General features: G+C 42.0%; 1 protein-coding gene across 3 annotated transcripts in view; it reads right to left on the reverse strand.

The window, feature by feature from the left end:
- Positions 1-99: 99 nt before the first annotated feature.
- Slc25a21 (solute carrier family 25 member 21) overlaps positions 100-23051 on the reverse strand; it is a 530746-nt gene continuing 507794 nt past the window's right edge. For all 3 annotated transcript variants that reach the window (XM_060387524.1, XM_060387522.1, XM_060387523.1), the window contains 3 exons: positions 5748-5929; positions 4818-4870; positions 100-1407 (listed from right to left, as the gene is read on the reverse strand). In XM_060387524.1, coding sequence (XP_060243507.1) covers positions 1346-1407; positions 4818-4870; positions 5748-5929 — 297 coding nt within the window. In that variant the 3' untranslated portion in view covers positions 100-1345. The remainder of the gene's footprint in view (positions 1408-4817; positions 4871-5747; positions 5930-23051) is intronic.

Consider the following 23051-nt stretch of genomic DNA (forward strand, 5'->3'; position numbering starts at 1 on the left):
CTGCTCCTAGCTTTCTGTTTTTAATGACCCATATATCAGGCTGAAATAAAAAAAAAAGCATGTTGGAAAAGATGTACAACAGAAGGCTATGTATGTATATACATTGTGTCAAAAGCCTTTTATTTTTATACTTCAAATGCTCTAAGTTAATAAATACAAATAATTATCATGTCATCTTTACTGTTTATTTTCAAAATGTTTTGGTGAGGTTTCCTCATAGTAGAAATAGCTGACAGTAGCAGTTAAGAACAGGTGTCATTTAAACATTTTTAAAGTAGTTCTGTTTCTGGGGACAGTCATAAAAATAAGCTTTCATTGTATCAAGACCAAAAAGCTATCTTTTTTTTTTAAAGATTACTTGAAAATGCTGAAGAATGAATTTTCATTTAGAAACATTTCCCTCTTAGTGTAGACATTTTTAATATTCTAAACTGTTGATTTTGTACTTAAATATGTCACTTAAACCTAAGACTCTGTAGAAACAGCTTTATCTCCTACATCTTTTTAAAGAATGGCGTAGGTAAAGGCTCAGAAACAAGGTTTTTCAAGGCAAATACAGGCAACAGAGAAGGGCCTGAAGAATTCATTCAATTTGTGACCTAACATAAAAAAAATATTTCAGTAATAAAACTTGTTTTCAAAATGAACTTTGAAAAAGAAAGCAATTGAATATAATATCATGTATTCTATTTTTAATAAAACACTTCAAGTAGCGTGATTTAAAATTACCCACTTACATCACCATGTGAAATATAAAATAGATTTAGGAGAGCAGAGCCCAACGGTGTATTATTAATAGAGAAAACCAATAGACTCATAATTTAACTCAGCACTCACAAAATTAAACATTCTCTAAAAGCTGTTTTGGTGTGTTTAAATTTTTTCTTATCTTTTACAATATGATTTATGGAAAAGTAATTCCTTATTTAAAAAGTGCTTAAATTCTGGCTCATTCCTCAGTATTTCTTTGAAAAAATTCTCAGGGAAGTAGCACAGGACAATTTATTTTCAAGAATTTAAGTATTTATAGACTTCTCAGAAAAAAAAAATTATTAAATGCGTCTTCATGTCGAGGCAGTGTGAGTCAGGGAGTTCGCACAGCTTTCATGAACTGTCTCTGAGCTCTACCCTCTCTCTACCTAACTTAAACTCCACTGCTTCATGTTAGTTTGCTTCTCACAGTGTGATGTGCATGGCCCAAACTGCCATGTCACTTTGCCTACAGATTTATAAAACACCAGAATAGGCTTTGCTCTCGGGCGGGCCATCTTCCCCTCTTCCCGGTACGTCTAGCTTGGCCCACTGTCTTCTCTTGGTTGGGCCGTGGGGAAGACTCTTCTGCCTCTCACCACTTCTCCTGCAGCCATGAGTAGACATGTTCGTACACCAGCAGCATCACCGCACCACCTAGGGCAGAGAGGCACGTCTCATCACAGTCCTGTGCAAGGGCAGGGCCACTGCTCCCCCCGCCCCCCACGCCACCGAGTCTCAGAAGGAAGGCCTTATCAGGCTGGGGCTCTTGGAAGCATCAGTTCTGGAGCTCTGATGCACAGATAGAAAACGACAATTACGGAAAATTCTCAGGGTAAAATCAAGACCATCTTGAGTCTCCAAATACATTTTTCCTCTCTCTGTGTTTCTGCAACTTTCATCATTTCTCATCAGATTCTTTTTCAGGCACTTTCAATTTTTAAAAAAGTAAATAAATGAAGACATATTTAGTCATGTAAAGGCATGCGGCTTTTCCGCAAACAAAAACTTTCAGATTCTTCCCATCTAGGCAATAGATTTCTCTTTTTCAGGCAGAATTGGCAACATCTTTAGTTGTATTCAAGAAAGAATTCTCCAAGATCGTGATTTGACAGATGAGTCTGGCTTTGAAACTGGATTGTGTTGTTTTGGAGTTACTTTCTGAAAGTTTTAAGACTCTGCTTTGCAAAACTCAACAAAAAGAAGTTGGAAGCTGAGCATCATTTCATATAGCTGCCTCAAATACACAGATTGGAACTTGGGACTTTGGAATTAGGGTTGGGTGGCAGGAGACCACCCTTTACCCTAGATGAGAATGACTGTCTGTGAAGTAGTTTACTGTAAAAGACATCAACAGGAAGATGACTCGGGAAAATACGAGTGGAAGATGCCGGATGCCTGCACATGGGGGCAAGCCCTTTGCCCAGCTATCACTTTGTGTTCTACCTGATGTAGCAAATAGAATGCGTCCTGTGACATGGACTGGACTAACTATGTGAAAAAAAAAAGCGTTACAAAACCCAATTGTGGACAAATACTCAGATCATGACTTACAGCAGCTTGGCTGCAGGAGTGGAGGGTTGACGTCTCTTGGAAAGGAAAGGGGCCTGATTTGGATCTTAGCTATTTTGCACACACTGCCATATGATTTTTTTTTAAATCTCCAGGCAGCACATGTTTGTGTAACCATAAACCAAAGATAATTATCTGCCTGTAATTTTCATTTTTAACCCATGAAGATACTCCATTAAACTCCATTCAGCTGGTATAGCTCTACCAGAATTCTAACAATACAAACAAATGAGCAAACAAACAAGAAGCAGCCCCACAGAGGTTCACGTGTATGTGACCGTTGCATTTACTTTTACTAACTGCTCACTAACAGAGAGAACAGGCAAGCACACATTTGCACCCCACTCCAGAGAAGGGGGAGGGGAGAAAGAGAGAGATGGGGGCAGAGGGCGAGAGGGAGGGAGAGATGGAGAAAGAGAGAGAAGAACTCAGACTTGCTTCTTTTGTAGGTGGCACCTCGTTGTTAGTCAAGTAGGGCTGCTAAAGCATTTACTAAAACAAGATAAAATGTGTCTCCAGGATGAAGGATGAAAAATGTGGGTACCCCCTCCACTGCCTTCTTGCTTTCTTTCTTTCCTCTCTTCTCTCTCTTCACACCTTCCAGTCATCTCCCTTTCCTCCTTTCCCTCTCTTTTTCTTACTTGTGGTTCTAGAGCTCAGACTCAGGGCCTAGTGAATGCTAGCTACCTTTTCTACCACTGAGCTACCTCCGCCTCAACCCTATGTATCTTAAGCTTAACCTTTGAATTTTATTTGAGATTTGCCCCCTCTCCAGTGGGTATGTGTGAGGACGGCGGTGGTGAGAGGACACCTTGTAGGAGTCTGTTCTCTCTTTTCACCAAGCCCCAAAGCCCTGGGGGTAGGTAGGCGGGATGGTGTCAGCTTGTCAGTCTTGGTGGGAAGTACTTTTACCCACTCTAGTCATCCCCCTGGCCCTATCTTCTTTTATATTCTCTTTTTTCTTCCCCCTTAAATATGATTGGCATCAACTCAACAGTCCTACGTTTCCCTCTGACTACCCCCCCCTCCCCATTTAATGTCCCTAGGACTTGCACGTTTGAAATGCAGGAGAAGCCAGGAGTTTCCATTAGGTTACTGGCTCTTCACAACTTGGTTTAGGCTGGACAGCAGCACAACAACGCTTTTCATTGACTATAATGTCAGAGTGGCTTAGGGTAGCTCATGCAGAACATTTAAAAACCTAAGCAAACATTTGAAAGCCTCTAACAAAACTTGGGGGCAGATTATTTAAGAGTTTTGGTTCAAAGTTCCAGTCAGTTACCATTTTTGGCTACACTCTCCCCAGTTATCCTTTTCATCCCTACTCTTTTGAAAAACCTGGTTTAGGGTTCTGTCCTGTGACTTTTGCTAATATTAGGTCTGCTGTCAGAGTTTTACTGTTTGGTGAGAGGAAAAGCACAGAGATACACAGCCCTCCCGATGTGTACAATTACTGAGTTGGTTTTGACACATGGGCCGATGATTAACTGGAGGCAAGGCTAGAGCTCAGATATGAAGAATAATCCGAGCCTAAATGCCCATGGAGGTTGGGGTAATAAATGGGGAAATGAGGAATGACTTCTGAATACACAAAAGTGTGAACTATTCTCCAGCTTCATTTTACGTACCACTTTTCTTTATCTAAGATGAGGAGCCAGGCCAGCTTTCCAGATTAAGATGTGACTGTAAGCACATGTGTGTGAACGCAGGCCACTGGTGTTAAAACAGAGGAATAGCAAAGAGAGGAGAGAGTGTTCCCGAGAAGACTAGCAGGATGTCTAAGGAGAGACACACAATTTGGTTAAAAAAAAGTGTGTGGTCTAGAAGGTATGTGCTCATACTTAATCATAGGGTGGCTTGTAATCCAGGGCTATTTGCCCAGGCGGTTGAGTTTCCAGCAGCTATTTCCTTATCTATTTACATAGAGGCAGCCGCCTCCAGTGGAATGACAGGCTCCTCCCTCCCATCCTCAGATAGGGCCCAAGCCAGGAGTCTCTACTGAGGGAGGGAGGCTGGGACAAGCTAGTGGCCTTGAACAGCTTCATGCTATTCAGGTGGTGGGGAAATGAAGTTCAGGGAGGCGAGTCCTCTCTGTTTTCTCTTTTGGAAATGAAGGCGAGGCAGAAGCATAACCGGGCCTGGAGGCCGAGGGAGAGTTTTTATCTGTCCGGTTTCTTTGTGAAATTCTGCATAAGCCACTGCGTATACTTTGGAGCTCACTCAGGCTTCAGTGGCTGTGAAACTTTTCCTGCTGACTTAGCTTTGTGTTGGCTCTCATTGGCCCCCAGCAAAGCCATAAACAGTAGTTATAAACAAAAGGAGAGTGTTTCTAACGGGTGCTTTCAGTGTCTTGAACAGGTAACCTTTTATCTTCAAGTTTTCACTCTCTCCCAATATAGTAAGCTGCTGTGGTGTTCCTGATCCACACAAGTAACAACAGAAGAGATATTAGAGCTATGATGAAGGAAAGACATAAAGAGTGAGATCATTGTTACCTGGTCCAAGTCTCATCACCTTGGGTAGTAGACCTTTGTATAAGGCTAAAATCCTGTAACAGAAGTGGGGGGGCACAAGATTCTTATTCTGGAAATAGATAGTTAGACCCCAGCTTCCTTGAGAGGCTCGCGCAGCATTTGCCAAGAAACTACTTGAAATTACACTCACCCCCAACCCAACAGTATCTGGCTCAGTATTTGCTGCAGCAAATTGGATGAAGGGAAAGAGTTAATCAGTTTTTTATTACAGGCTACGTGGGTCTTGTCCAATCAGAAACTTGGCTTTCATCAGGGAGATGGTTCTTGCTTTCAAGACAGCTGTGTATACGGGCAAAACGATTTTTCTAATTGAATTTAAAAGAACACAGACCCAGAATTCACATTAGGAAATATAATGCAGTTTAGATCAAAATAATAAAGTATCACTTGTTTACTGGAGAATATTGTTGGGAAGAGGAGAGAGGAGACAGAAACTACAACTTAGAAAAAAGACCAGAAAAAGGCAGATACCTAAACATTTCAGAATCCAGGTTTTCAGAATACTCATATATAATTCTCTTAGGAGAATATAATTAGACAAGATTTTGATTAGATTTTCAGTCGGAAGACAAGATTCTGTCCACATGCTAAACGGGACAGATAATGCACAGTAATACCACCCACACGACAGGTAAAGAAAGAGTGTGCCCGCACATTCTCGGGCAAACATTCAGCGCGTTGTGTTATATAACCAGGCCTCTCTGCGTGATCACGGTCGTGGACGGACACTGTGCCAATGTCTCATTACTGTGTGGCCTTGCAAAGCTTGTCGTGTCCTTAGACTCAAGCCCAGCCTCGGAAGGCCTGCTGGCTCTCATGAAAATGGACCAACAAGACTGTTTTTTAACAACCCCTGAGCCTTGCGTATTAATTAAAGCGAGGATGTATTACCCTTCTTCCCGGTAGACTGTCAAGATTGTTTTGAGGCAGCTTCTGTACTTGATCTCTCCAGGAACTGGCTGAGGCCCTTGGATCCTACTCTTGGCAACATCAAAGGGGATGTTGAAGACTGAGCCCATTGTTCCTGAGACAAAACCAATCCCGAATTTTCTCAAAACCTCCAAGGTTGGATCCTAAAAGGAAAGAAGAAAGCACCAGCACAGGAAGCGGGAGCACCTAAATTGGTTAAGCACTGTAAAGTGACAAGTATGCGAGCCGGGAGAGCATCGCCCTCCAGCCCAGTCGCCCTCTCGGCACCCTCCTGTTATTCCAGCCGGGCACATTAGGATTTCCTAGGCTGGAACTTGTTTTCTTGACAATCCCATTGGCTATGTTTTTACACATGGTCTAAATTGCTGAAGTACACATTTCCTCACACAGGATTTATAAACACAGTTCATAAAGAAAGACTGGTATGGCATATGGGGATGATTTGTATAATTGGGCTTCACAATGTACTTAGTATTACTGTATCAAAACAGGAGAAATCCAAGCACACTATTAGCTAATTGGCCAGAATATTTTACAAATGACAGCAACTTCCACCATGAAGCCTACTAAAACGCTCATGTGTGTGGACCCCAAATGTTAAATTAAATCAAGGCTACTCTCGGTCTGCTGCTATTCCCCTCCAGGTTTTTTGCATTTATTTTCACGTGTAGCTTGATCCACTGTACTGAGAAGTGCTAGCTTCCTGTTATTAACAAACCGACTTGGGGCGGCTACAAAACAGCCTGCGACTTTTTGTGCATTAGAAACAGTAGTAAGTCACTGGGCTAATTGGCTGAAGAATTTACAACCCATTGTTCCTGAGTCTTAGTCTTCCTTCAAGGAAGAGAAGAAAAGGAGAGAAGGGTGGGGAAGGGGTGGAGGGAGAGAGATGGAGAAAGAGAGACAGAGACAGAGACAGAGAGATAGGAAGAAGAGAGCTATTTCTGTTTTTCCACGTGAATTTAGGCCCTTCATATTGGTCAGACTTGATTTTCCAATCCTCCTTGCTCTGCTTTCTGACATCAAAGTATTTAATTAGGTCTTCAGTGGGAGTCACTTTCCTTGGGTCCATTTTTGTGGCCAGAGAGCTTGCACTATGCTTTGTTATAATGAATTTGCTGGGAAGTTCTCATTATGTTTACAGCCTCAGTTTTTACCCTAAAAAGAAGCTGTATCATGTATTATCAGTGACTAAGTTGGACAACCTCCCCACTCCACCTTCCTCTCACTCTTTCCATCAATATTTCGGAGGCATTGTCATCCAGGAACAAGACAGGTTGTGTGATTACACTTTTTTTTTAAAGCTAGCAGAACTAAAGTGTGTGTTTGTCCATATGCTTACTTGTTTAAGAAAATGTGGGGATGACAACGAAGACGGTCTGATATTGAGATTTGAGCAGTACACGATTCTAACTTCCAGGGAAGAAGGAAACTTCTGGAGGGCCTTAAATTCTCAATAACTAGGAGTCACAATCACTGAAACGCCTGCGAGGTTAAATATAAAAAGCAAGAGCAAGGGATTCGGCAGTGAATTTTGGATCTGGGCCATACAGGTGCCAGGGAGGTTTAAAGGGATTTAAAAATCAACAGGGTATTTCTGTGGGAGAAACAATGCCGTGACTGCAAAGTGACTGAGGTGTGTCTAAATACTTCTCCATCCCTCGTCTTTCTCTTTTACAAGGAGAGAAAAATGCCTTCGTGGTGCCCTTCTACGTTACTGCACAGAAGCATCTGCGCTCCCAAGGGGGCAAACTGAGCACCTGCTCAAGTTGACCGCAGATGTGTCATGGAGCCCCTTAGAGCACAGTGTACGGGGTGTGTGGGGGTGGGGTTTAACATCATCCATCCACTCTCATTTTCTTAGAAGTGACGGGAGATGCAAACGTGTTCTGAATGCTCTCTAAGACTGGCAGAGAGTGGAGACTGTCAGAATGAGCCATGTTTTCCTTTTTAATATCACGTTTTTGTGTATACATGCGTGCCCACTCGTGTCACGGCAAATGTGTGGCGGCCAGGGGTAACCTTCAAGGGTAACCTTCTGCCACGTGGGTTCTAGGTATGGGCCTCGGGTAGTCAGGCTTGGGATTATGTGCTTTCCTCCCCTGAGCCATCTTGACAGCTCCACGAACTCCGTGTGGCTGTGGCCAGAGATCCCCATAAAACATCCTGTGAAAAGATCCTCTCATAGTGTTGCTGTGACATAGGTGAAATCTTTTTTTTTTTCTTCTATTCAGGATGATGACAACAATGCTGATCTATATGCACAGCTGGCCGGGACGGTCATGAGACCTCGATAAAGATCCAGTCTCCTCATCTATTTGCCAAGGAGGGGGTGGGCAGGGGGATCTGTCATGCCCAGCGTGCTTGAGACACTGTTGGAGTCTGAGGCCGGAGAGATGGCCAGACTGGCAGTGTGGAGCACATGTCCAACCCATTCCACTGTGTGCTAATGAGACCACACAGGTAGCTCCTAAATACGGCTGTGAAGTCTGGGTCGCATCCCAGACTTACCTCAGTTTCCCAGGTCAGCTTCCTTTCCTCTCTGGAAAGAAGACTGAAAGTGGTTTTATGTGGGGGCTGGTGCAATGGCTCAGCAGGTCTAGAGGCTCTTGCACACACACAAACCTGACAACTTGAGTTTGAACCCTGAATGTCAAAAGGCAGGAGAGAACTGACCCTTGAGAGTTGTTCTCTGACCTTCACACGCATGCCTGTGACACACACATACAAATGAATGAATGAATGGATGAGATATTAAGATCCATGCTAGCAACTAGTAATTATGGTGCTCTTAGTAGGAAAAATGGAGGGTCAGTTACTGTGCTTATGGTGTGGCCAAAAGAACATTGTCATCAATTGCTTTCTGAATCCACGGCCAATCCGCTCTCTTGACTTCATAATCTGCTATGTGCCAGAATCTGGTTTAGGGATGGTAGGTCACAGCCAACACTCTGACCTTGCCTTTGATGCCTTCATTATACCACCATGCACAAGAAACCTCAGGATATCTTCATCGGGAATTTTTCTTTTTTATTCCCGAGACACTGTCTTCACCACACTCTAACCCTTGGTTATGGATGGGTTATTTTTGTATATATCTGTCTTTCACACAGGGCGTTGAGCCATGCATTACACGTCTTTGCTATGTCCGTCCTCCACAGGAGTGCTGTGGCACACACCTGTGCTTGTACACAAAATAAAGAAGTAAATGTAATTTCAAAAGTATGAGGACTCTTGCAGCTACAACTCTAAAGAAAAGAGAGGAAGGGAGGAAGGGAGGGTGGAAGGGAAAAATCAGAGAGTGGGCAGTGAGTGAGTCTCCATGGAGACAAGGATGCCCCACTGGTGTTGTGGTTTGGCCAGAGAGTCACAAAGAGGACACCTATCATATCACACCCCTCCTTGCGTTCTTTGTGGCTAAAGCACTCTCCTCCAAAGCTGTTCTTACAGTTACGGGCACTGCCTACCCAGCGCTATAGCTGGTACAGATACAACCTATGAAAGTTTCACAAAAGGAGTCATCAGAAGATTAATTTATGACCCAAAGCAGTTAACGATCAACACACTCTCTATCTGTCACTAATGTAACCACCTAATTTACACTGGATAGTCAACAGCTAAAGGCACATCCATTGGCAGTATAAGGCACCAGCACTTGAGGATTTAATATGCACAGAGATTAAGTATCTTGATGAAAAGAGTCATCCCTTCAGTCTTTTACCTTCTCTGGGATGGGCTCTGATGCCCCTTGTAGTAACTGGCCAGCTGGCTGCCAGCTTGATAAATAGAGAACCGCTGTCCATCCCACAAACCTCTGTGATTAGGTTCTGGCGGCTTTAAGAAGACATTCCACACAGAGCCCTGCCAGAAGGAGGGGTTAAGGAGGATCAGAGAGCGAGGATTTTTTTTACTAGTAAGGTGGTAAGGGAGATAGCTGGAAGTCTGCTATTGAACAGGGCACAGCAATGCAGCTTTTCATTTAAGGCTACTCAGGACATCAATTTAAATACCAAAATTTTATCTGAGAATTTCCCCAACTCTATCGGCTCAAGTCACATTTTTGTCTGTTCCTCATGGTTGCCACCATTTAACTTCTCTTGGTGACAGGTCAAGCAAAGCAGTCCTATGAGAAGTCACATGACTCACAAGTATCACAAAAGCACTTCTTTGAAGAACTTCATTTTTCATTTGGTTTAGACTTGCATTTTGGAAGCATGTCACTACCAAGGGTTATGAGGCATGCTTTCATCTCCTTGAGGCTATAGTCAAAAGGCATTATAAACACGAGGTTCACAGTTTACCCCTACATGAAGAAACAGCAGAAAGCCCACTCCAGGAATGTGTTTTGGAAAGTTTCATATACTCCGAATCACCTTAATTTCACCTTACTTTCATAAAACCCTTGAAAAACCCTCTAATGTTATGCTGAGTAGTAAGATATGGAATTAATGAAACACTGGCTGGAGGATGGATGCTAGCATAGTTGGAGAGATTCTCTGTTAGACAAGCGATTGGTTTTCCTGTGAAAGAAATACATGTCCAAATAGTAGCCTGAAGAAGGGCTGTGCGAAACGGGGTGAGGATGAGAAGGCCTGCTCATTGTGTTTGCTGAGGACACAGGTTGCAAAACCAGCCAGAGAGACGGAGGGAGGAGTCAGGATTAAAATACTCATTTCAATAGGACTAAGACCACACAAAATGTAAGCACAGCAATCTAAATTCCTTAATTTAGCCAACTGCACACATAGAAGATGAAAACTCGATATAATCTGAGTTTTTGATTTTCCATAAAGTAACACATATGCTGACATCTTCATGTAAAGATACATATTTTTTTTCCTCTTTTTAAAATTCCCTTCCTTAACAAATCCTTCCAAAATCTGAATAGTTTCTATGTACTAAGAAAAGTATGTCAGGTGTGACTCTTTAGATATGTGTATTTACAATGGAGTTCCCATAGAATGCAGGAAACAAAAACAGGGCCGTGAGGGGAGATCTCACTGGAAGGGGTTAGAGCGAAAGTAGTATAAAATGGGAAGGGAAATAATAACAGAAGGATTAAATGGAGTTGAAGAAGGGAGGGACTATCGGGTAGAATAACTAATATTTAAGACATTTAAAAAAGTCACATGAAAACCTACTGTTAGTAGAAGTTCCCTAAAACACACACACACACACACACTAGGAGTTTAAATGCAGTTATTCTATATAACAGGGGACAATGTATACGAGACACCATAGACTATCACATAAAAATCTTTTAAGCTGCTGGTCAGTGGGAGGCCCCATCCCCCCAATACCGTACATTATTGCCACTTCTTTTGATTACTGTCTCAAATTTCAGCATTTATTGCTGAAGACAGCACGTACTTCTCCCAGGACGTGGAAAAATCAAGGTTGTACTGAACTGGACACTTCATCCCCATTAAACAGCTTTCACGGTATGGGGGAGTGCTACTGCGCAACGCTCTAGGAGAATAATCAACAGCTTTACCTGCTTATGAACCTTCAAGCTACAATAACAACCACTGACAAGATATGTGAACGATGCAGAAGTGGCATGAATGTTATTGACCTAATCAACCATTTTGTAATTGGATTTAAAAAAACAACAGCCTGGTACCATTAATGGAGGCGGGGGAGGCGGGAAACAAAAAACAAACAAACAAAAAAAAAACAAAAACAAAAACAAAAAAACAGAACAAAAAAACATGGCCAGTTAGGTCAGTGGCCCCAGCAGAGAACCTAATGCTATTATTCTGCTAAAGTTATAAACACCTCCAAAAGCTCCTATCTCCATTAGTGCATCATGCAGCCTTCACCAGAGAAGGTGCTCTTTTCAGTGGTTGGTGATTACTACAGAGAGCCAGAGCTGGTCAGTGTGGAGAGAATAAGAGGTTATAAAGTGCTAAGATAAATGGGACATCTGTATCACATCCATCCCCACAAAGCTCAGGGATAATTGTCAGAGGGGGCAGAAAGATGATAAGAATCAGAGGTTGTGTATGACTGCAGTAAAACATATTTACTGGACACAACAGTGCTGATCCACAAACAGACTCATAGTAGCTATAACTGCTTGCTCGCACGAGACCTACACAGGATCAATGCAGCTGAAAACTCCAGCAGAGATGGAATTCTACACCCACTGAGGAGCTACTGGCAACTGATTGCTTCTGGGAGAAGGAGAGACAGTCTTTTTTAGGGATGCAGCTCCTGAGAGGCCGCCCATGCTCTAGGAGATGGTCTGTATCCACAGACATACAGCCAGCACCAAATGGACCCAGTGGGCTTTAAGAAAAGTATGCCTAACTCTGATCAAAGAAGCTGCCCTTTGTAACAGAGGGGGAGCATTACAGAAAATCATAACTGCTCCAAATGCAGTGATCAACTGATTGTGGGGTGCCCAGCCCCCCAATGGCTACATCTAGAATATGGCTCTTAAGGTTCAGGGACAATCATGGAGGAGGGGCCAGAAAGAACCAGATGACCAGGAAGACTGTGTCTTCTGAAATGTCAGGGAGGCTACACTCATGAACCTCAACAATGTGACTGCCTAAATAAGACCTGAACAATGACGATGCCCATTGTCATGCAAACACAGAAGGGTGGAATCTCACAGGGTCCCACCCCTCGACAGAGAACTAGTTACTGCTGAAAGAAGAATTAGTCTTTCCCCAGAATCAACCCTAAATAGGTTATCCAATACCAAATGATCAGTCCTGAGCTCATAGACACATATGCTACACTAATAGACTCAACAGGTTATTATTTATGTATTAATACTTACATAGATATAATAGAGAAAGATAATCAACTTGAGAGGGAGTAAGTGGGGCATGGGAGGAGGGGTGGGAGGGAGCATGGGTGAGGTGGGAGGGAGCATGGGCGGGGTTAGAGGGAGCATGGGCGGGGTTAGAGGGAGTATGCCGAGGTAGGGATTGGAGGGAGGAAAGGGAGGAGAAAGTGATGTAATTATATTTTAATAAAATAAAAAAGAGCACATGAAGTTTGGAGGAAAAAGCAGAGGGGGAATACAGGAGGATTTGTGAAGAGGAAAAGAAAATTGGATTTGATAAAAAAAATAGCACCATATGCATCTACAAAAATTGCAAAACATTAATAAAAAGAAAGATATATGTTCAGGTCATATGCATTCGAGTTGGTTATCTCAAAATTAATCAGTGTTTAACTCTAACCTAGGCAAATTGGACACCCCTTATAACAGGAAGAGACAGACCCCACAGAGGACCACACCACTGGAAGGTAGTTGAGGAATTATAGAGAATCTAAACAAAGGAGGCTCAAAGGTCGGTGTACCCTCATATTTGAAGAGGTATACAGAAAAATGATGAATAGCACCAGCGTGGGCCTCTGACTGCCTGGATTCAACTCTAATTAGAAGTTCGTAGAGATGGGTACCACAGTCTTCGGGGAGTCTTCTTTGGAATCTTTTAAGGAGGAAGGATATGCCTTGTTACATTCATCTGAACGTATACCAGCCCTGGCACACGGTAGATGTTTAATCGGTGCTTTATGAAGCACTCCTGTATGAAGACATGATAAACACCAAACCATGGCTTCAGAAGCAAATCACAAGGAGGTACATCTACACACCGGTTCAGCACCTGGTCCCAACCCCACAGCTGGCAACGGTGGCCATGGAAATGATGTGGTGTGTTGAAATCGCAGCTGCCTCCTGGTGACTGAGTGAGGAGCAGCCTGTGTGAGGGTGACTTGTGTCTCTTTCTTTTTATAGGAGTTTGTGGTGTAGATGTTAGTCTTGATGGGTTCAAGTCGACAAACAGTGTTCTATACACCCTTTCATTCTTTCTAACCTCGTTTTTATTTTTTTATTTTGTTCACAAACTTTGACAAAAGCATTTTTTCTTTGATGTCATTGCATCATGCTGCTTTGTCCTCAGTGGAAAAAAAAATCTGCTATTGAAGCTTAATTAAAAAAATACAGTTGTTTCCACTTGACAGATATCAGAAGAATCTATGAGAGTGTTTGTTTTCTCTTCATGTGAGATAATTTGGGGGAAATGCTAGCTCCTCACTCCACAAAAGGTCGCTCAGCTAAAATGAGATGGTTTAATTGATAAGCATTCTTTAAGGAATGTGGACTATTCCCAAGATTCTATCCTTGCAGGGCTCCGGCCTTTGGAATGAAATCAAAGTCTTGTTAAGAGCTCCGAATCTAAATGTAGCCATTCAGAAAATAGCCATGAAAATTCCTTCCCCCAACTAAGCTATCTGCTCTTTAAAGTATTCTGAAATGTAAAGTAATTTTCAAGGCCTTAGCCACTTAGCTCAAGTCATAAAATGTACAAAATGTCAAAATGATTTATGATTTAAGCATAGCAGTTATCACTTGATTGTTTCATGTAAGTTTCATATACAACATGTTCTTTGTAATTATGTGTTATCCATATATTTACATGGTTAGATAATACTTCTGAGAACTCATTAAGTTTTTGGGTATTATACAAAATAGAAGTCAGTGTTTACACTTGGAAGCCAGTTGGGTTTTTATATTTTGGCATGCTTTGTCTGTTCCTTACCCTAGAGTAAACATTGACTCCTAGGAAAGCTAGCCAACCAGAAGTCCCAAATCAAAATTCTAAAAGTTGCGGTGTCAAGGCAGGGGCCAGATTGAGAGGCTTTGATAGGCAGATGATCAAGTAGGTGTCTTTGAAAAGGTTCTGTCCTTCAGATCCCACTTCTGTATTTGTACATGGAAATTTCCCACACTCACTTAGATAATGTGTGTTCCATATATACCCCCTAATCAAAGCACTTGAGAGGAGTAAACTTCTTAAAACCACATCTCTAAAATGTCCCAGTCCAGTTAACTTTTGCAGTTTCTGCCTTCCGAGTCTCTGCACACCAGCTGCCCTCAAGCTCTGTCTCCTCCCGTGGCCTTACATCTCCTTCTGCTTTAGAGAAGTCATGCTGTGTTTGCTCAGTCTAGTGTACTCATCCTCTTCATCTTGTCCTGACTAACGCTCGCTTGAGCTCAGCCTACATATTGTTACTGAAATAAGGCCTCTCTCTACATCCTCACCCTACTCCACCACGGGTCAAGATTAGAGTCCATGTGAACTTTTCACAGCTTTTATAGCTGTCTTTGTGGTCCTTACCACAACTGAGAAGATTCGGTTCCTCCTATGGTGATTGCTTTATCGTCCTTTCCTTCCACTGGACTATAAACCCCATGAAGGCAGGACAGTGGAGCTGCTTAGAGACACAATGCCTAGCACATGGTGAGTGGTGCCACTAATACTTGTGGAACACACAGACAGAATAGATTCGCTGAGAATCTAGGTTACTTGTACTCCTTTTCCGTCCACTTGCGTGGTGCCTGAGTGGAAACATTTTTGCACAATAGTTCTACTCTAGGGATTACAAAGTGTTGATGTGAAGGGGGGCCAGGTTTTAGGTTGGAATGAAAAAGAGTTTAGTTATAGGTTTATTTAAGAAAGTGTCTGAATCTCTGCCCTTCCTCTCTGCCCTTCCCCATCCCCCTCTCCTAAACACGTACACACCAGGAAATCTGTGAAAACTGCCAGGGAAAGATGCTCTTTTACCACAGATTCTTGTCACATATCCTGGAATTTCATAGAAACTATGTACTTGTAGTTTCCCCCAAGTGGTTCATAGAAAGGAGAGCTGTTCTTAATGAAACTTTAATGCTCTGCCTTTCCTATTGCTGCATGATTGGTAAGACTGATGATCAAGTAAGACAGAATCAGGGAAAGAAACTGTCATAAATTAAACCTCACAATGATCTAATTCTATTGAGATTCTGCTTTTCAAAATGCAAACAGCTCAATCTAAGTTCCTCACTTGAACCCAAATGTGTATTTTCTATTCAGCTCTTTCCCTGTTCACCTTAGGGAAAGAGGCAGCTCTCAACCATGCCGCCAAAAACACTGCACATTTCTTCTGGTAAACGGAAGGATGTCTGGCATCATCTTTCGACTTTCTATAGGGTTTACAAAACAAAGATGGCATTAAGAAGAAGAAAAGAGAAAAGTGTTTGCATCCAGATAAGGCAGTTTCCTATGACTGTTACCTTAGAAGAAAACAAAATTTGCTTGACTGAATGCAAGGGACAGGCCTAAACGGTTTATTAAGCAAGAAATATTGAATAGATGAAAAATTGTTCTCTTAAACCCACTTGAGAGGAGTAATTTATTCATGACAGAATTTAACACTATTAAACTCTACCATTTTAACTCTACTATTCTTGGCCCAATACCTGAGAATGTCCTTAGCTGGACTGTAAACTAAAATCATGGTTTAATACTTCTGACAGCTACTTTTAGATGTTGATACTTACTGTTATTTTACTTATGGGAATATATGGAGAAGCAAATATAGAAATAGAAAACAAAATTGTTAGAAGCACTGAGTGCTCTATTCTGAGTCTAGTTTATGTGACAACATAAAAAAATAATACACCATGAAGATCCCCAAAGTGGAATGGGAATGGAAGATGGCTTTTTTGCTTTTGTTTTTTGCAATGGAAACTTATTCCTGTAGATATTAAAAAAAAGATTTCAGATAATTAATATTTGTTTCTAGTGGGCTTTACTATGAGAGGTGATGCCCTCATTCCAGGGAGAAGGGACAATTCTTTATGCTGCCATTCTGCTTTATTTCTGCAAGATATGAATGAATCGGAATGAGTTCTGTGGCCAGTTAATATCCCAAATGGTCTTTCCTGTGTTGCATCTACTTACCATATAACACTTCAGCAACTAAAAATGAACCTGAAGGAATATAATGCAGGGCATCATTTCAAAATAGTAAAGTCAGATTCTTCCAGGGTTATGTCAATAGTTCTACTCTAGGGATTACAAAGTGTTGATGTGAAGGGGGGCCAGGTTTTAGGTTGGAATGAAAAAGAGTTTAGTTATAGTATCTGGACATTCTGGCTACTTTATTTGCTTAAATTTTCATAACAAAAAAATTTTAAACTTTTTTGAAAATTCATTTATTTTTTATTTTTTAGAATTTTTATGGGATAGGAGCCTTCCACAGAGGACCTCTGAAAGATTCAACCCACTAGGGTATCAAAGGAGCTACTGAGACTCATAGCCAAACTTTTGGCAGAGTGCCAAAATCCTTATAGAAGAAGAGGGAGATAGAAAGACCTGGAGGGGACAGGAACTCCACAAGGAAAACAACAGAGCCAAAATACCTGGGCCCACAGGGGCCTGTAGAGCCTGATACTCCAACTAAGGATTGTGCATGGAGAAAACCTAGACCAGCGGCTCAGAGGAAGCCCATTGGCTGCTCAGTGTCCAAGTGGATTCCCTAGTAAGGGGTACAGGGACTGTCTCTGACATGAACTCAATGGCAGGCTCTCTGATCACCTCTCCCTGGGGGGATGCAGCCTTGCCAGGCCACAAAAGAAGATGATGCAGCCAGCCTTGATGAGATCTTATAAGATCAAATTTTTATTTTTTTATTTTTTACAATTTATTCATTTTATATCCCAATTGTAGGCTCTTCCTTCATCTCCTCCCAGTCCCGCCTTCCCTCCCTCTTCCTCTTATCCCCTCCCCCTAGTCCACTGAAGGGGGAGTCCACCTCCCCTGCCATCTGACCCTAGCTTATCAAGTCTCAGCAGGACTACTTGGATCCTCTTTCTCTGTGTTCTGGCAAAGCCACATCGCCAGGGGGAAGTGATCAAAGAGCAGGCAACTGAGTTCATGACAGAGATAGTCCCTGGTCCCCTTACTTGGGAACCCACATGGAGACTGAGTTGCCTATTGGCTACATCTGAGCAGGGGGTCCAGGTCCTCTCCATGCATGGTCCTTGGTTGGTACATCAGTTTCTGTACGCTCCCCTGAGCCCAGATTTTTTTGGCTTTGTTGGTCTCCAATTCTGGGCATAGACCCCAAAAGATGCTCTACCTTTCAATAAGGACATTTGTGCGACTATGTTCATAGCAGCCTTATTTGTAATAGCCAGAATCTGGAAACAAGCTAGATGCCTCTCATCAGAAGAATGGAGGCAGAAATTATGGAACAATTTAAAAACTGCTTTAACTGTTTTTAAAATTTTGATTTTGAAATTGTGTGTGCATGTGAGTGTGTTTGTATATGTGCATGTTTGCATGCGTTTATGTGTGTAAGTGTGTGGTATGTGTGAATGTATGTATGTGTGTGGTATATATGAATGTGTGTATGTATGCACATATGTGTGCATGTGTCTACGTGCATGTGTGTATATCTGTGCATGTGTGTATGAGTGTGTGTGTGTGTGTGTGTGTGTGTGTGTGCACAAGGGTTGTACAGGTATTTGAGAAGGCCAGCAATCTTCTGAGAGCTGGAGTCAACAGACAATTGTGAGCTGCTTTACAGGGGTGCTGGGAATCATATCGGGGTCCTCTGGCAGAGCAGAAAGTGATCTTAAGCACTGAGCTGGCTCTCCACCCTGTAAAAGTTATAACCCTTTTAGAAAGATTGTTTCTGTGTAACAAAGTATAAAATAAGAATCAGAGCTAGGAGCTAGGGCTTTACAGGCTATTGCCGTTTTGGTCTCTGGCTCAGATTATGTTAGCAATCTTCAGCTTTGAGCCCTAATTTCTCACCTGGTTTCCTTAACAGAAATGAGTTATTGTGATGAGAATGACATAAAATGATAAATACTAGAAAAGTGGTTTTAATAGTGAAATGGAACAAAGAGTCAGAATAATGATATTTGAAAAATTTATGTGCCAGAGACCAACAATTTGAAGAGCCAGTTAAACAGCTTATGGCTTGGATAACTTGAATTAACTGAGTTTAGTGTTTCAAATTTCTACTTTACCTTTGCAGACATATTTTACAATTGATTAAAATGTTCAAAAATGAATTGGGCAATCTGGTTTTATAAGGTCCCATTAAAATGTTATTAATTTATTTCTATTATAAAATTAATACATACCAAATGTAAAAGTTTTTAACTGTTCAGGAGAGTATAAAAAAAGGATTTTCCTTTCTTATCACTATTTAGTTTCTCATACTCAGTGGTCAATCTCTTTTTCTGTCTCTTACACACACACACACACACACACACACACACACACACACACGCCTTTCAATTTTTACTCCCAGAGCTAATCATTATGAATCATTTCTTGCAAAAGCAAATCCTTTGAAGATGGAAAAATTCTGCAAGGCATTAGAGATTAAAAAAATTAAAGAAAAATCTAGAAATATCTCATGCCAGTCAGAGTTGATGAAATCTCAAATTCCCTTGGAACAAGAGAATGAGCAATTGCTGGTTTAGGGAACTGAAACAATAACCTTGTAAACAGTCTGTCCAAAGTGAACGGCAAGAGACAGCCTACAGCGAAGATGGGATAATGCCTTCAAGGAGCACCACCTCCTCATCATGCTTTATAACAGCTCGATGACGTTCTTCAACATGTTTTAATGATTATCATACCTTCCCCCTTCACAAAGGATTGATTTATTATGGTTTAAATTTAAAGAATACTGGTTTCCCAGTTTTGAGTCAGGCTTAGATTACAGAGCACATAAAATCAATGACTTTGTTCTAGGCAAGGAAAACATAATGTTCATTTAAGTGCAAAAAGCATAGTCCTAGGGAGAATTTTCTCACACAGTTCTACGTGCTGGCTGCTTCCACCGCGGTCCGCACCGCCACTCCTGCTCCCCGCTGCCGTCACCAGCTCCGCCGCACTGGACACTTTTATGGCATCTTAGCACTTATAAACTGCTTTGTCTATTGTTTATTTTAATTCTCAAAATGACTTTATCCAATGTGAAGAACAACCACAGCTTTTCAGTTTCTAGATGAAAAAGCCTGCAGCTCAGAGCAGCGAAGTGACTGGCTCAAGACCATTGAGCGATGAAGAAACAGACCCCTCTCCTCCTACAGAGGTTAACTGACACTGTCCAGTTGTGTCCCTCCAGCTCAGGCCTTTTCTCTCAAACCCTGGAACCCACCACACTCAGCTGACAGGCACCATGTCTGCACTCTGCAGTCCCAAATGCAGTTAGACTCAGTTTCCCGACCGAGTCTGTAATTTCTTCTATCAGCCGGTTTTCCTTTTAGTGTGTTTTCCCTAGGGAAGGGCATCATTAGCCTTTCAGTTGCCTAATCAAAAAAATCTAAGTATCAGTTTTATCACTTCAACCTACTCATACGTTCCATCATCATATCCCATACGTTTCCTATGACTATTTCTCAAGCTGTCTCCTTTCCCTTGTCTTCACCATGAGCCTTACAGTTCCAGACCCTACAGTCCCTATACTGAGATGGTCACCATATATGCATTTTGTGTTTCTCTCGCTATCACAATATCCAGTTCCACACTGAAACCAAAGTGATTAGGTCATTTCTTTGCTTTCACTCTCCTGTTGGCTTCATAGATACTCTAGTTTGGGTCTTTTTTTTTTTTCCTCATTAGAATTGATTTTACAACTAAAAAAAATTCTTATATTTTTATAATATCCTCTTCTTTCCCCCAGCTCCTCCCAGACCTTTCTCCAACCCAGCTTCTTTCCCTCACTTTTTGCCATTTCTCATTAAAGATTTTCTGTTTCCTCCCTCCTCCATTCCCTCCCAGATTCTCTCTACTTCCCAATTTTAGATTCTCTTTCCTTGTCTCTTCCTCTATTTTTTTTTTTGAAAAAAACCTCCCAAGAATGAAAATTTAAAAAATAAGGAAAAATCCAAAAAAAATCGAAAACCAAAACAAAATGCTAGAACATAACAAAATAAAACAAAAAGTCCATAACCCCCCCCCGCCCCCAACCCAAACAAAACAAGTTCTTTTTGTATTGGCCAACGACTCACTCTTAGCAAAGAAACACACGCACAAGAAAAAAGCCAGTACAAGCATGGAGTCCACCCGTGTTGGCTACCACCACCTGAACAGGGGCCTTGAGTTGGAGTGCAGTTCATTCATCGAGTGTCGATCTGTTGAAGAAAACTGATTTCCTCTCTCCCAGAGCTTTTCAGACAGCTTCCGGGCTGGTGGTGGAACCCTGGCCACTTCTCTTTGTGCAGCTACGTTGTGTGGCTGAGCGTACGCGGGTCTTAGCACGCTGCCAGACCTCTGTGAGTTTGGATGTGGGTCTGCCCTGTTGTGTCTGGAAAACGCTGGGGTTTTTTGTTTGTTTGTTTTTGTTTTGTTTTTTAAATTGAAGCGGAGGGTGGTTCCAGAGGAGTTTGTACCGTGGAGGCTCTGCTTTAGAGAAGGGGCGGTGCTCTTCGTGACTGTTACTCTGAGCGTGGGTTAGTGTAAAGAGCTTGGGCTCCTGTTTTCAAAAGTACACACGTGTACTTTCTGTTTTTTTCTCTCCCCTCCCCCACCCGACACACATTGTATTTATAAGATGGAAGAACCCCACCAGATGTGGCACCTGATCTTGGGCTTCCCAAGTAAACTTATTCTTTATCTATTGCCCAGTCTCAAACGTTATTTTTTCTATGAGAATAGACAATGGATTAAGACGTCAGTGCTTTTTAGGAGGAGGCACAAATCCGCAGCGTCTCCTACAGTGGTCAGTGCAGCATTCTATAGCCAGATTCCTGGCCTAATCTTGTTTTTTACATTCATCACTCGGGATGTCTTTCATTTAGCCAGGACCACCAACCCCTTCCCACGTTAGAGTTTTGACATTGAATTTCCTGTATGTCTGGAATGCCTTTTGTTCACGTACTGTCACTGGCTAAGGGCTAAGTTGTTTGTCAGCTCCAATGCTCTCTCCTTAGAGAAGAAGTTTTTCTTGACTCTACATTTAGATCATTCATAACTGTGTGTGTCTTCTTGCTTTTAATTGCTCTCTCTTAACTGGAAAGCTCTATTATGACAGCTTCTCACTATTGTATCCCCTGGTACTCAGCACAGGGTCTGCTATCTGCCAATCACTCTGTGGATACATGTGAGAATGACATTCAGACCCGATGACCCCAGACAACATGCACAGTATTCCTCCTGCCCTCCCACTTAGCGGCCCAAGTGCCAAGATCATTAAACAAAAAGGCACAAGTTATTTTAGTTTGAAAACTAAAGTGTGGGAATGAAATTCTGAGCCCACATGGCAAATTTTGTCACTGCCCAAAGTGGGTTATGACTTAAAACTGTTGATAGTCAAACAGTTAGGAAGCAATTCCTTGGCTTTCTTCAAGAGTGTAAATCTGTAGAGAAGATTACAGTAGGATTTGTTAGACTTACAATATATATTGATACAGGGTCTCATTTTATTGTTCAGGCTAGCCTGGAACTCACTATGTAGCCCAGGTTGGTCTTGCTGTATCATCCCCTACTTCAGTTTCCCAAGTGCTGGAATTATAGGTGTGAGCTACCATACCGGGAAAAATTTGCTGTTTAACATGATTTTAAACTGTATTTCAAAAACTTCCTTATATACTACTTTGGATGGTGTATGAGGGAGTGAAATGTCTGGCCTTCAGTTTTCATCTTGATAAGAATTGTAGCACGATTTAAAAAGTCAATTGCAATCCCATTCAAGAGGTTGAGATAGGAGGATCATGAGTTTAAAAGTAGACCAACACCAGAAGGCCTGCTAACGCTCCCAAAGGGGGAACTGTAGAGAGCTGCGGAATGCTATGCCTTAAAGATGGAGCTGGTTTCCGCCTTCCGCCTTCCACCTTCCCGATGGTGAGTGCTCTCTGTCACGAACAATTCCACATTTGGCTAAGGCTGAAGATCTGGCTTGCTTCCATGTATGTGGACCTATCTGCATTGCCCACGTGGCACGCCTGGGTTGGCTACCCAGAGGCTATTTAAGCTGTGGGCTGGCTTTCCCCAGGGTCAGATGACTGTTCAAGGTTCCTGAATAAACTGCATTGAAAAAAAAAAAAGTAGCCTGACCTAGATAGTAGGTTCAAGGCCAGAGTAGGGCTATATAGTAAGACTGTACCTCAAAAAAAAAAAAAAAAAGCCTTTTCTTAGGCTTGTTTATATTTTATGTGCATGAGTGTTTTGCCTGCATTTGTATGCACCACATGCTTACCCACAGAGGCCAGAATAGGATGTCAGATTTTCTGGACCTGGGGTTACAGATGGTTATGAGCTGCCATGTGGGTGCTGGGAATTGAACCTGGGTCCTTTGCAACAGCAACAAGTGCCCTTTACCTCTGAGCCATCTCTCCAGCCCATATCTTTTGTTGAAAGAGTTGGGAGAGAACTCAATATTCCTTAGGGTCCTGGTTAATAAATTAAGCCTTTGTTTATTAGTCTAGTCTCAATGTAGAAAACGCTAGCTAAC

The sequence above is a fragment of the Meriones unguiculatus genome, chromosome 7, assembly GCF_030254825.1.
Source record: "Meriones unguiculatus strain TT.TT164.6M chromosome 7, Bangor_MerUng_6.1, whole genome shotgun sequence".
Classification (NCBI taxonomy): Eukaryota; Metazoa; Chordata; class Mammalia; order Rodentia; family Muridae; genus Meriones; species Meriones unguiculatus.